General features: G+C 28.0%; 4 protein-coding genes across 4 annotated transcripts; 3 read left to right on the top strand and 1 right to left on the bottom strand.

Moving 5' to 3' along the window:
* The first annotated feature begins 1297 nt into the window (after nucleotides 1–1297).
* Nucleotides 1298–2342, top strand: LOC119672368. The gene is made up of 2 exons (XM_038083395.1): nucleotides 1298–1464; nucleotides 1524–2342. The coding sequence occupies exons 1-2, from the start codon at nucleotides 1428–1430 to the stop codon at nucleotides 1799–1801; spliced, it is 315 nt and encodes a 104-aa protein (XP_037939323.1). The 5' UTR covers nucleotides 1298–1427; the 3' UTR covers nucleotides 1802–2342.
* A 1641-nt stretch (nucleotides 2343–3983) lies between these two features.
* LOC119670719 (probable arginine--tRNA ligase, cytoplasmic) lies at nucleotides 3984–7503 on the top strand. The gene is made up of 5 exons (XM_038081106.1): nucleotides 3984–4131; nucleotides 4184–4321; nucleotides 4378–4766; nucleotides 4827–5156; nucleotides 6296–7503. Exons 1-5 carry the CDS (start codon nucleotides 4090–4092, stop codon nucleotides 7443–7445), a joined length of 2049 nt encoding a protein of 682 aa, XP_037937034.1. The 5' UTR covers nucleotides 3984–4089; the 3' UTR covers nucleotides 7446–7503.
* Nucleotides 7504–7841: 338 nt separating this feature from the next.
* On the top strand, nucleotides 7842–10306 carry LOC119670718 (UPF0415 protein C7orf25). Its single transcript, XM_038081105.1, has 6 exons — nucleotides 7842–8195; nucleotides 8257–8446; nucleotides 8502–8638; nucleotides 9444–9735; nucleotides 9798–10069; nucleotides 10127–10306. The coding sequence occupies exons 1-6, from the start codon at nucleotides 8052–8054 to the stop codon at nucleotides 10205–10207; spliced, it is 1116 nt and encodes a 371-aa protein (XP_037937033.1). The 5' UTR covers nucleotides 7842–8051; the 3' UTR covers nucleotides 10208–10306.
* Nucleotides 10307–11112: 806 nt separating this feature from the next.
* LOC119666893 (odorant receptor 13a) lies at nucleotides 11113–12854 on the bottom strand. Its single transcript, XM_038076170.1, has 6 exons — nucleotides 12467–12854; nucleotides 11853–12320; nucleotides 11703–11802; nucleotides 11541–11648; nucleotides 11233–11466; nucleotides 11113–11181 (listed from the first exon to the last, which is right to left on the bottom strand). Exons 1-6 carry the CDS (start codon nucleotides 12817–12819, stop codon nucleotides 11113–11115), a joined length of 1332 nt encoding a protein of 443 aa, XP_037932098.1. The 5' UTR covers nucleotides 12820–12854.
* Nucleotides 12855–13993: the final 1139 nt, after the last annotated feature.

The raw sequence follows: 13993 nt of genomic DNA, 5'->3' as shown, positions 1-13993 counted from the left end.
TACTGTTTTATTACACATTTAACTAATTAAATTTTTTATAACAAACCTATTTGGTGGGCTGTCCTTAACAATGTTTGCTAATATTATAAATATCTACTAAGGAACTAACGATCTTAGATGCCATAAGATAGTTAAACATCAAAATAAAATTATGTTAACTGCATGGTACAATCTGACTAAGAAATTTTAGACGTTAGACTAGTAACTTTATTTCTCTGTTTTTAAAATTCTATAATTTTTGCTGCTATAAGATAGTTAAACATTGAATTAAAAAAATTTTGTTAACTATATGAAGCAATCTGACTAAACAATTTTAGACGTTAGACTAGAAACTCTATTTCTCTGTTTTTAAAATTTTATAATTTTTTCTTTTTATGTTATTAGTAGTTAAATACATATAATCCACTAAATATGTTTTACATTAAGTGAAAAGCTTTTTACGAATAGTTTGTTGCGAAGTGAAATATTTAAAAATTAGTAATGAATTGAAGATTGCTGGTTCTTAATTAACAGAGTAGACAAATAAGTAAACAAATAAACTATAACTAATTACTTCAAAATGGATTTAAACAAATTGGACTGGAAGAACTGCGTTATATACAACGATATCGAAACTTGATATAGTGGATTGGATATACTTTAAAAATTGTAAGTACCGTTTATACAATATAAAAAATAAAACTTTTTCTTTTTTACATTTCTAAAGGCCCCTTATATAGTCACTGCTTGGCCCCTTATATAGTCATACAGCATTTTGTATATTTTAGTGGAAAATATGTGGAAAATAGTAAAAAATATATTTCATTGTAAAGTGTAAGTCTTTTTAGATCGTTCAATTTGTCTCATACAACAAGATGGTTTTTTTCATACCCATAATCACTCTAGTTTGGTTAGGGTAATTGATTACCTAAATTCACTTCTCATTATGAATCAGGGTTTTCACTGTAATTTAAAATAAAATTTAAGGTTTGTTATAGTTTAAAATACAAAACTTTGTTAATTATAATCATTAAATTAGAATTAAATCTGTTGATTTAATTTAAAATCCCGATCAAAACTATCTCAAAATTTTACTTAATTTTGTATAAGACAAATAGACACATAATATTTGTCATCTGTCTAATAATTGATTTTTTTTAATGTTATTAAACTAAATATTCATGTATGGTAAATCAAATTAAAAATATACTAATATTTACTAATTAAAATAATATGCAATATAAAATTGGCTTGATTTTAGTAGCTATCAAACATAAACAATTTAGTATTTGTATATCAACATTTACATACACTGAACACACCCAACAACTGACAATATGTGAGAAAATGTAAATAAATGAAAGAGGGTTCAATTATTTTTTAATATTTATTGGTGTAGATAATTTACTGGAAAATAGTATTTTAATAAGATCATAATTGCATTCAAAATGAGTTTTCTTTTTGCACCAATACCTTCTAATAACTGTAAGTAATTAAATTTATGTAGAAAAATTATGTAGTAAACCAATTTTATGTATTTGCAGTTGAAATGTCGGACAGGGAGCTCTTGTTATGGCAGCGGAAGGCTATATTTGAGTGTGAATGTGAAAATTTGACAAATCAACGTAAACTTATTTTATCTGGGGATCAACGGTTTATAATAGAGCAAGCTGCATTACAAGCAGCATTACAGGAGCATGGCTTACAAATGCGTCAACCAGCAAACCACAATGCTGGTGCACAGAGTCCACCAACTCAAAGACGTAATTATAGGCCATATTTTCGCAATCAACGTCGACGTTTGCATAGCGATTACATATAAATGAATTAAGTATTTAATAATTTGTAATTTCTTCTTGCATATATGTGGAGTAGAAAAGAATTGTCTTCTCTTTAATATAACAATGGAGAAAAATCTTAATATTTATGATATATTTGGCATTTGGCATAGTCACCATGAAATCATTATTTTAGAAATTATACATTTTTAAATAGTTTTAGTTTTACAATAATAAAAATACAAAATAAGATTCTCTCATGAAAAAAAAAACGTTTAAGATGTGTATTGAGTGCCACGTTATCGTGTGAGGTATAACGAGACAATGAGTTTTATTATTTGGTATAATAATATACTAGGCTGAGTTGTTTTTGTTTGGAAGGATTGGGAACATAATATTTAAAATATCCGTAGTGTTATTACAAACTATAGACACGATTTGCAAATATTGAAAATTTAATTTTTTTACTAGGTAACCATTTATACCGAATTAACAATTATTTAATAAATATGGTATATCATTGTTAGTTGCTTTTATTTTTTTAATTGTCATATTGAAAGTTTTAAAATATATATCGAGTACAATTTTTTTTCTAAAATTATTATTAATGTTTATATCTACTAATAAATATATTTACGTATTTTTTTTTATTATAAAAAATAATTCGAAAAATTGTTCCCAAACATTTTTTTAAAATAAGTAAAAAGTACAAGTGGTAGCGCGATGTATACCTTAATTAGTTTGTAATATATATAAAAATAAATCCATAGTTTGAAGAACTTTCAGATTTACATCAATTTGAAGGTAATACCTCCACTTCAACCTAGTCTAATTATCTCTCAATTAACAAAAGATATATTTGTTTTGTGGATCGATCGAGATATTTATGACTTTTTATGTTCTAATATTTAAACATATCCCATGTGTAGATTTTTTCTTATATCTCATGTGTAGATATTGTCTCATATCTCATGTGAGATACAAGGCTTGTTGCTAGAAATTTTTTTAGGAAAGAATTTTCAAATAAGTTTATTCAAGATGCATAAATGAGTACACGTATGTATAAATACAGTTATTTGATTCATTTCGAGCAGAACACTGGCTACGTGCGTGCCAATCAACTTCTTTTTTAAAAACTTTATTCATGGGTCATTGAATTACATATAAAATAATCACAATTTATGATATTAGAAACCATTAAAATACTTAAGATTAATTTATTGGGCCAGAAAAAGATTATCGTAATATAGAAAGAAGACTGAAAAAATATTTAAATACCTGATTGGAGAGTAACCACATCAGATCAAAGAAAATGGAACACAATAGTCTACAAAAAACTCTAACACTAGAAAAGGAATGGAAGTACATACAATATACAAATTAGTTGGAGATTTTTGGTAATTCCTGTTCATTTTATTTATTGAAACTGGGCTTAAAAGTAATATACCAAATACCAAATAAGCGGGGAATTGGAGATGTTTAGTAATTCCTCTTGGTTTTGTTTATTGAAACTGGGCTTGAAAATAAACAATTTACCAAATAAACGGGGAGTATTATTTGACTATCACCATATTGCTCATGAATTTGCTTAATTCAGTAATATATGTACATCTTTCTTGTCAAAGACGCAGAGAAATCTGTTACTGAACGAATCACAATTTATGGATAGAACATCCATTAACAGAGAAGATTAAATTCAGAGTATTGTATACATACGTGTGGTTTGAATACAGTTTCCTTTGTGAACTTCCTCTGTGAGAAATTGAATAGGAATGAGTAATATTAAAAAAACAGTTAAATGTTATATAACATATAGTTGTTACGAATATATATGTTATAAATTCAAAATTATTTAATATAGTTAGATTATACAAATTAGTTATCTTTGGCAATGATTACATTAATGTGTTGATAGCGGTTATGCTCATAAACTATAATGTTCAGCTATTTTTCAGCATTTTTTGATATTTTTTTATTTTTTCATTTTTGAATAATTATTTTTATTTATATTTATATGACTTTTTCTTTATTTTAAATGTTATAAAATTGTGTTTGCAATTTTATTTAAATTAATTATTATTTTGAATTATTTCATAACATGTTGAAATTAATTAATTAATTTACTAAAAATGCTTATCTTTGTTTACATATGAATTCAAAAATGTATTTCACCACACGAATGAGCATCACACCATATATATTCTGCCAACAAATGAGGTAAGTACGACAATTGTTGACATATATACCAGCCGGTCTCCATGTGGCAGTTTTTTTTGTTAATAAACATTACTTTTTTAAATTAAAATAATAAAAAGTGTATTAGTTTTTAAATATGTCTTCATTAAAGCGAGAAATTGATAGATTGCAGGCTTTAGTGAGTTTATAAAAATAACTTTTTATTCGATTTGTTGAAAATATTTATTTAGGAACGTATGACTGCTGAGCTACGAACACAGATTGAGAATGCGAAAAATGGAGTGATTGTTGATAATGATGATGAGGAATACAAAAAACTGCTTATAGAAAATACGAAATTAAAACATCGTTTATCTATTTTAGAAAATGTGAGTTTACACATAATTAATTTTTTGTTGTTCTTTAGATTAATGTAATGTTCTAGGCTATTGAAACTGAGAGAAAGGCATCTTCAGGCGGTGGAAATATCTCGACTACAACGAGCTTTACACCTGCCACCGTACCAACTATTGTCAATGAAATGATATCAATTCATCAGCATTTAACAGATGTGTTCACTAATGCAATTGCTATAGCTTTTGAGCAACTGGCAGGTACTACAGCAATTATATCACCTGTTGCGGCAAATGCTTCAAAATTTGGAGATTATCAGTGTAACAGCGCTATGTCAATTGCAAAGTCATTAAAGCTTTTGGGCATAAACAAATCGCCACGCGATATTGCAAATGAAATCTTAAAACAAGTGCAACCATCACCTTTGATAGCTAAATTAGAAGTAGCTGGTGCTGGCTTCATTAATGTGTTCTTAGAAAAGTAATACAATTTATTATGTGCAATTGCTTAACTTTTTTCTAAATTTCATTTATTTTCTAGGACATATGCTGTTCGTGCACTAAACAATATATTGAATTCAAGTGTAAAACCACCACATTGTACGAAACGACGTGTATTGGTGGACTTTTCTTCTCCAAATATTGCAAAAGAAATGCACGTAGGACATCTTCGTTCTACTATTATTGGTGAAAGTACTTGTCGGTTTTTAGAATATATGGGACATGATGTGCTACGTGTTAACCATTTAGGAGATTGGGGTACACAGTTTGGTATGCTAATAGCACATTTAGAAGATCGTTTTCCAAAGTTTACTACTGAAAGTCCACCCATAAGCGATTTGCAAGCATTTTATAAGGAATCTAAGAAGCGGTAATTATAATTATATATTCTAATTTTATTTGTAACAGAAACAAAAGTCACAGGTAGGCAATGTTAAATACTTGTAAACATTAAATAGTTGCATATCTAAAACCAAGATATGTAGTTATTGCATACGGTATTTAATTAGTAGTTGTAGTAGTAATTGTTGTTATATTAATCCCAGAAGAACTGTATTATAAGAACTGTATGTATTATATTATAATACGAATACATATCATAGAATCACAATAGGTTAAAATGGGTTGGGTAGAATAGGAAATATTTAAGAGTGTGTGTGGGTATTAAGATACACACGGCCACGTCAACGTGCCGGAGTGACTCGTCTACCCAGACAACCCAATACCGATCACCACTCTCAACAGGTACAATATTTGTTTGAGAAATATAAGTTTAGATAACTTCGTTAAAATTTAAGTATATGCAATTAAGTATTTCTTAATGACTTATATACTGTTCGACTATTGGTTCGCCGGTTGATATCAATTGTAGTACAAAGTATCTTATAAGGTTGCAGTAATCTGATTCAGATTAAACTTTAACAACAATTGTTTATATTCTAAGAGAGATTTTTTTATAAATGGAATACAATTAGTAATAATAGCTTATTAGGAAATTATAAACAAAAAATTTAAGAAATAATCAGCGGCACAAGCTTAAGTATTACAAATAAAACTCATAGGACTAAAATAGTACCAACTTTTGTTAATTATCAACATTAATAATAATTAATTAATTAATTAATAAAATAAATAAATATCAACATTTGCAGGCAACATTGTTAATAGTGACTTCTCTTTTAAGAATAATATCGATTTAAAACAATTCATTTTCATTAGATTAGAACTGGTTACCATAGGCATCCATTTAGTCCTCACTACATATTGAATAAAATACAGAGCTTAAAAATAATTTACACTTTTAAAGAGAGGTTCTACAGCTAATTAAATCTCTACAGTCAAAAATAGGTCTCTATCATGTTCAACGTAGATTGCATATGTATTGAACAGTAACAAATTGATTGTGAATTACTTTCCTTATCTATAATATAATATATAATAAAAAAGAAAATAGAAAAACATTAATACGAGAATAATAATAATAGTTAAATTGTATTATTTCATTTAAAGATTCGATGAAAACGAAGAATTTAAAAAGCGTGCATACGATCGTGTTGTAAAGCTACAAAGTGGTGAGAAAAATTCGACAAAAGCCTGGAATCTTATATGCGATGTGTCAAGAAAAGAATTTCAAAAAATATACGATCGTCTAGATGTGAAAATAACGGAGAAAGGTGAATCTTTTTATCAATCTCGTATGTTGGATGTAATAAAATTACTTGAATCTAAAAATTTACTTGAGATGGATGAAGGAAGAAAAATAATGTGGCCAGAAGAAAGTAAAAGTGGTATACCATTGACAATTGTTAAATCGGATGGAGGTTTCACGTACGATACCTCAGATATGGCTGCCATACGATATCGTATCGAAGAGGAGAAGGCCGATTGGTTAATATATGTTGTAGATGCTGGTCAGAGTACGCATTTGAAAAATATTTACCTAGCTGCCGAACGTAGTGGTATTTTTAATCCAAAAATACATCGTGCTGATCATGTACAATTTGGAGTTGTATTGGGTGAGGATGGTAAGAAATTTAAAACACGTTCTGGCGATTCGGTAAAATTATCTGAATTATTGGACGAAGGTTTGAAACGATCCTTAGAAACATTGAAGGAAAAAAATCGTGATAAAACCTTAACAGAAGAAGAACTGCATGAGATTCAGGAATCTGTAGCATATGGTTGCATCAAATATGCCGATTTGTCGCATAATCGTATTAATGAATATGTATTTTCATTTGATAAAATGTTAGAAGACCGTGGCAATACGGCAGTATATCTATTATATGCTTATACACGTATATGTTCGATTGCCCGAAATTGTGGTGAAGACTTTTCAGATTTAAAGAAAATTCTTAAAAGTAAATCTATTGAACTAGAACATGAGAAGGAATGGAAATTAGCGAAAACATTATTGAAATTTCCCGATGTTTTGATAAAGATTTCTGGAGATCTATTATTGCATAGTTTATGCGAATTTTGCTATGATGTTGCAACTGTTTTCAGTGAATTTTACGATAATTGCTATTGCATTGAAAAGGATAAGAGCGGTAAAATTATTAAAGTGAACCATAGCAGGATATTACTTTGCGAAGCAACTGCTGCCGTATTAAGACAATGCTTCTATATTCTTGGTCTTAAACCAGTACAAAAAATTTAGATAAACATGCTGTAGCAAAAACCAGTTTTATTATTAATTTAAATAACACAATTTGTCAACTTTGTACTCTTTAATTTTAATAAAAATCTGAAAATATATAACAATACTTTTATACTTTTCGATTAACGTTTTGTATGCAATTAAATCGATTATTATGAAGGATTTTGGCTTTTCTCCCATAGAACAATTTTTGATACGATTAAAAAAAGCATAATTATATACCAATTGAATACAATTACTTATTTTATTTTATATTTTTTTTATAAAGAACAAATAAAAATTATGTACTCTCTGAATTTTAATAATTTTGTTTAAATAAATTTAATTCTTAGGGCCATTAGATTAAATTCTTCAAACTTTTATAGTTTTGCTGTCCTATGTTTCAATTAATCAGGTTACCGTAGTGTAAACAATTGAATTCTAATTGTTTAAATATATAGATAATTGTGAAGTGTGAGCATAGAATCAAATATTAACCTTTTTCTAAACAATATTGGCAATACGTTTTTAAAAAACGTTTGGTAGCACTGTTCTGATTTTATTTACATTCAGCAGCTGATTTTATTTCTTGTCTGGCTATTGAAGTGTTCATTACTATTTTGTAAAATGGAAAGTGATATATTAAATATAATTAATCAAAATATATCACTTGGAAATGAGTTAAATAAAATTTTAGATAATTATAAAAAGATACCAGGTGTTCAAAAAGTACAAAAAAGTATAAATCAGGAGATAAAATTTCTGGAAAAGGTAATTAAGCAGACTAATTAATTTGTTTGTATAAACAAAATAATAATTATAATTATAAAAGGCTATAAAAAATAAAAATTGCTTAACAAATCATGTGCAAAGCACTAATATGAATCACTTCAGCTTCTTGGTAAAAATTCTGCAGTTGCAACGTGATATTGTCCATATTGACTGCGGATTTCATCTAGAAGAACGATGTACACCTTTAAGAGTTGATATAGTTTGTGAAAACGGTTTGAAATGGATTAAAGGTAGATTTTAAAGTATTTATATAAATTATATATTAATATATATATATTTTAATAGCTATCGCACTTAACCCAAAGTCATTATTAAATGCTGCGAACGGTGAAGCTAGCTATGGTGCACGAAGTATCCTAGACCAAGCAGAGGAATTTGTAGCTGCAACGGAACATCATATGTGTTTGTTTCAAAGACCAAAGGTAATATAAGAAGAGTTAAAATAGTTATCCCTTGTCGGTTTCTATTAGTTTCATTATATGTATTGCCTTTATAAAAATTTTCTCTGCTTTTAGTTATTTAGACAAACTTCTGTCACGAAATACTTTATGATTGTCTCTTGATTATATCAGTTCATTCAATTGAAATACTTTATGATTGTCTCTCGATTATATCAGTTCATTCAATTGAAGTTAATTATTTTGCCATTTATGCTCTATCGACATATGCATATTAGTTTCTAATTATGATTTTAGTGCTCTTACATAGTTTTAACTATTAAGTCCATTCATTTCCGTATTGCAGTTGAAAGCTGAGTTGTTATGCTCCTTAAGCGTTGCATTGCAGTAAGTTGGTATGATTCTTGACCGTTCCAAGTGTTAAGTACAACACAAAGTTGTCTATATCTTAAAGAGAATTAATATTATGGGTGTAAATGATACATTATTCGGATTTAATTAACAAAAGAACCAACTATATAAATAAGACATTATCACTATAGATAGCCTACCTTACGTAGATTAAATTAGCTATGTTATGGGGTGACAATAATATATTTCATTTTTAAAATAACAGAAAGGGTATGAAGTTTATATAAAGAGTTGTTTGAACTACGAAAGACAACGGTTCTGTACCTACAAAAAACAAAAAAAAATTTTCAAAATTTAGGTTCTAGTTTACTTATTTGGACAATGTTTTTTAACAAAATAATATCTGTTTTGTTTATCGTTTACATTTGAAATAGAACTAAATTTTATATTGCTATTTATTTTTTTTTTATCTTTTTAGGTTGTTTTTTATTTTTGCCATGAAATTAACGCAGAACTCTTGGAAAAATTACAAAAAATTGGTGTAGAAACTGCTTCATTGTCCGATCAATCAGATGAAAACTTTAATTGCAATGAAGTAGTTAGTTTGACACCAAGCACTTTGAACTTAGATATTACCACTTTACTAGCGTATATTAGTTCTCTGTGCAATGGTGGAAGTAATTTTACATATACCGATCAATTTTTAATCGAACAAGCTGAGAAAGAGCGGCAAACACCTTTGAAGCCTGTGCTCGATGAACTATTTGCAGGTATACAATAAAAAATTATATTAATAACATAAAAATAATGTTTTATAAAATTATTATTATAGGAAAACGTCTTATTTGTTGTGAAATTGCATATAAATCTTTTCAAGATATCATTAATTTAATTGCTGGTCCAGTAGAACTCCAACGTGCTACTGAATTGATGAAGCGCGTCGAAATATTACCTGATATTACCGAAATACCTGAAGAACTCGCCACATTAAAATTAAGTGGACAAATTAATCAAAGATCTCTTAAGATATTCGCTTTTGGAATAAATATGAAAGCATTAACCGTGACATCGAATAAAGCCTTTATAAGATCAGCTAAAATGCAGGTAATCCATAAATCTTATAAATACTTTCGCCAGATGATAATTGAATAAAATTTATAGGGCATAAATGTACCAGTCTTTACTCACCAAGCTCGTGCGTTGACGGAACTTAAAGAAGCAAGTGCAACTAAAACAGATTGACAATGTCAAATATTTGGGAAGATTTTAAAGCTGATTTATATATTTTATTTTATATGAATTTACTAACATAAGTAAATATATACTGAATTATTATTTGAAGATATGCATTTAATAACTGTTAATTTTTGAAAAAAATATATTTTATACAAATCTAAATAGTCTAATTCCAAATTTAGCCTATTTTATTGAATTTAATTTAATTTAACTATTAATGTAATAATATGCATTCATGAGAAGTTTAATAAGATAATTAACATAAATATTAGAGCCAGTAAGTTTTAAGCACATATAATGTTATTGTTCGTGTTGCAAATCAGTAAGATCCACAGGTGAGGAAACCTGAAAAGGATTACAATACGAATACATGGGTTAAGATGTGTTTATGTGAGGATAAAGTAAGAAAAAGAGAGGTTGTTTGGGATAAGAAAGATATGAGAGCGTGAATGGGTCTTAATTGAAACTAGCTTTGGTCGACGTGGTTTAACTGGTCCAATTTAAATGGGCGGGGCTCAGTAGGGTTCAAATTAGTGTGTGTATCAGGCTATGAGAACATAACATATGTGACAGTTGAGCACACATTTGGACATGACGAATGACTGACTGCTTTCTGCACGAGGTAAGCAATATCTCTCTTTATTCTAAAGAGAAGTCAGTATAGACGTACAAAGCCTGTTTGGGTTTATTGCTTTTTCTATCTCACTTTTTGGAAAACTTAAACGCACTATCTTTTTCTGGTATGCCCCTCATGGTAATTAAAGTCCTTATCTCTTTTTTTTTTGAAAATGTTACGAATTTCTATATTTTTTTATCTTAACAATATGTTAATAATAAAATATTAATTTATTTGATATATAATTTTATAATATAATATACATAGTTTTTAAAATGTTTGTAGGAAATAATATTTATTTGTCCTTATCTCCGTAATATAGAGTTTGCAGCAGTGTGAAATAACTTAAAGACGTGCTAAGAATCTATTAGAAAATATTATTTTATTCTCATTAAAAATAATTGCAAACAAATACCGTTCTGAAACTTTGAAGAGATAGAGTTGAAAATTTTAGAGCAGTTATCTTAATGGGACGTTGACTACACAATATCATAAACTGTAAATTTGTACGAAACTCTTTATTTGCTGGATAAAGCTGTAAACTGTCGTAAGTCCTTAAGATCTTTGACCAAGATTTTTCATTTTCATACTTGATTAATGAACGTCCTTCCCAGTTGCATGCATATAAATGCCTAGCAGTATCAGTGGACTTCATTTCAAAATAAATTTATATATTAATATTGGTTATCTAACACATATGCGAGTACTTTTCTGAAAACTTACATTCTGTATCAATGAATCACCATTCCAGCAGAGTATATAAAGCTGAGATAGTGAAGATGATATATAGACTATAAATTTAACATAATCACCAATAAACATATCTTTTCCCTGTGAAAAAAACGAACGATGTTGTCAGTTCTCAAGTTTTGTTTAGTTACTTACAGTTACCAACTGAAAGCCAACCATACAAATAAGTATTGAAGATATCATAAAATTGACCAATAATATAGGATTAAAGAAATGTTCTAAACGAGTACTAAATCTAAAAACAAGTATACAATTATTTGGAACACTAAACACACATAGTCTTACTCAATTAATTTGCTATGTCTTCTAGCAATTTCTTTTAATCGTCTATTGTATTCAAGTTGTAACAAAATATGTGTGTTTGGATTTATAACACCGACGGTATCGAATATATATTTTCGAGCATCTAAAACTATAGTGTCAATATTTTTATGTAAAATACGGAATTGTCCACAGGTATAAGTAACGAAAAAACCGAATATTGAATCTTCTGCAAACAGAGTTGTCACCACACAAATGCCAGCGTAGGAAGTAAATATGTAAGTCAAGACATAGCGCCAACCATGATGAGCATCATACGGAAACAACATCTTATATGGAAATGGTTTTTCATCAGCATCTAAGCCCATTGTAAAGAGTTCTACGAGTGGTAGAAAGCAATACATCAATATTAAGCAGGAAAGTAAAACCGTCATTATGCGAAAAGTGTTCATATTCTTTTGACATTCTTTTTCGATTTCCGGATGGGAGTCTCTAACAAAAAAATTTAAATACATAAAAATAATATTGTTTTTTCTACGTTAAACACTTGAATAAAAAAAAAAATTTTATTTAAGAGAAATTAATTTAATAAACAAACTGATATATCTTTTTTATCCATTTTATATAGTATTACTTACTTTAAAATCCATATATCTTGTACGAATTGTGCTATGAGCTTTCGAAACTTAGTACGATTTAATCGTAAATGTAATATTCGTACAAAGTTGAGAGCACCCATAAAAGTAGTGCAGCAATTTTCTGTGGTCATGGCGATATCGCCAAAAGTGTTGAACAGAAATGCAGTCTGGAAGTAGATTGTTATTCCAACGGATATAATAACATACCATGACCAAAAATTATAGAAAGTAGCAAAACTATTCGGAATAAATGCAGAAGTAATTTGCAGTGGCCAAGAGCCATTCAATTTTAACCAGATGCACTGAAATGGAAAACGAAAATCCGGTTCCTTACTAGGTTTAGGATTAAACATGACAAAATAAGTAAGCCTGACGAGTTAGTGAATGACAAAATATGCACAATCTAAAGGATACTCAATTGATGAAAAAATTCGGCATTTTAAGGTTTTTATAGGGCGTTTAATAATTTCCGTGATTAACTTAATGATTTGTTGTTCTTTCAAAATTGTTCAATTTATTAAAAATTCCTTTTGCATTTATCCATTTGCGTTGTGAAAATACTCATTAACTGAATTTATAATGAAAATTTAAATTGATGAAACGAAATTTTTTAGTTAAAAATTTTATAGTTTTTTCTTTTTTCTACTGTAAATATTTTCATAAAATTTATTTGGATGTTCCTCATTTTATTTTCACTTCTCTAAAGGACAAGAGCTTCAAAATTGAAAGTACCAAATTATATATTTGAGAAACACGAAATAGTTATGGACTTTAAAAAAAGTGGAGTAAAGATATAAAGAATATCTTAAAATTTCCGATGGTAATTATGAGCGACATTTGATTTTCAATGTTATAGAGTGATAAACGGGTTAACTATTTGTTTTTGCATATAGCATTTTGTTTCTTCGTTAGAATCTTGGTTCTACACAAGTTAGCGACTTCTATTTCATCTAAAAGACCCACGTGTAATCAGGACGCTGGCATTGTCTAGAGAATTTAAATTCAATGGCTTCGCCAGAAGACAGCGCTTCCGAAGAAAAAGACATTTGGAACAAAAATGTGTCCAACTGGAAAAGGGGTAATTCTGGATAGAATTTTGAATGTGAATATAATGTAGTAGGGAAATAACGAATGGGAGAGGTTTTTGTGAATAAAGTGGAAGAAAGCAACTCATGTGCATTGTTTACTAAAAGTAAATACAAAAAAAGTTACATTCCTAATAATTGTAATAATACAAGTAAAATAATTGCCTGCTATATACTAACCTTCATTATGTCTATATATCTCAGATATTAATTCGATATTTTCTTATAAGATTCCTTAGCTAAAATTGTGTTAGTTAGTTTCAGTTTATATTAAAATGCAATATTGTTTTTAAGATAAATTATTGTTTTCAGAATAATGAAATAAAATTAAATATAAAAAAATAAAATAATTATTAATACTTATATAAAATAATAACAACATTTGTACACATATAATATATTTTATTTTTTATATAATCACTTTTATTGTTTCATTTTATAT

This window comes from Teleopsis dalmanni, chromosome 1 (assembly GCF_002237135.1).
Source record: "Teleopsis dalmanni isolate 2A chromosome 1, ASM223713v2, whole genome shotgun sequence".
NCBI lineage: Eukaryota > Metazoa > Arthropoda > Insecta > Diptera > Diopsidae > Teleopsis > Teleopsis dalmanni.
This window is presented reverse-complemented; position numbering and strand designations above follow the sequence as displayed.

Excerpts from the sequence above, each read along its gene's own strand:
- LOC119672368 (XM_038083395.1), top strand. The coding sequence starts at position 1,428 with ATGAGTTTTCTTTTTGCACCAATACCTTCTAATAACT. Across the intron at positions 1,465-1,523 it reads ACCAATACCTTCTAATAACT|TTGAAATGTCGGACAGGGAG; the intron begins GTAAGTAATTAA and ends ATGTATTTGCAG.
- LOC119670719 (XM_038081106.1), top strand. The coding sequence starts at position 4,090 with ATGTCTTCATTAAAGCGAGAAATTGATAGATTGCAGGCTTTA. Across the intron at positions 4,767-4,826 it reads ATTAATGTGTTCTTAGAAAA|GACATATGCTGTTCGTGCAC; the intron begins GTAATACAATTT and ends TTTATTTTCTAG. Across the intron at positions 5,157-6,295 it reads TATAAGGAATCTAAGAAGCG|ATTCGATGAAAACGAAGAAT; the intron begins GTAATTATAATT and ends TTTCATTTAAAG.
- LOC119670718 (XM_038081105.1), top strand. The coding sequence starts at position 8,052 with ATGGAAAGTGATATATTAAATATAATTAATCAAAATATATCACTTGGA. Across the intron at positions 8,639-9,443 it reads GTTTGTTTCAAAGACCAAAG|GTTGTTTTTTATTTTTGCCA; the intron begins GTAATATAAGAA and ends TTATCTTTTTAG. Across the intron at positions 10,070-10,126 it reads TAAGATCAGCTAAAATGCAG|GGCATAAATGTACCAGTCTT; the intron begins GTAATCCATAAA and ends TAAAATTTATAG.
- LOC119666893 (XM_038076170.1), bottom strand. The coding sequence starts at position 12,819 with ATGTTTAATCCTAAACCTAGTAAGGAACCGGATTTTCGTTTTCCATTT. Across the intron at positions 11,803-11,852 it reads AGACATAGCAAATTAATTGA|ATTTAGTACTCGTTTAGAAC; the intron begins GTAAGACTATGT and ends ACTTGTTTTTAG. Across the intron at positions 11,649-11,702 it reads TTGGCTTTCAGTTGGTAACT|GGAAAAGATATGTTTATTGG; the intron begins GTAAGTAACTAA and ends TTTTTTTCACAG.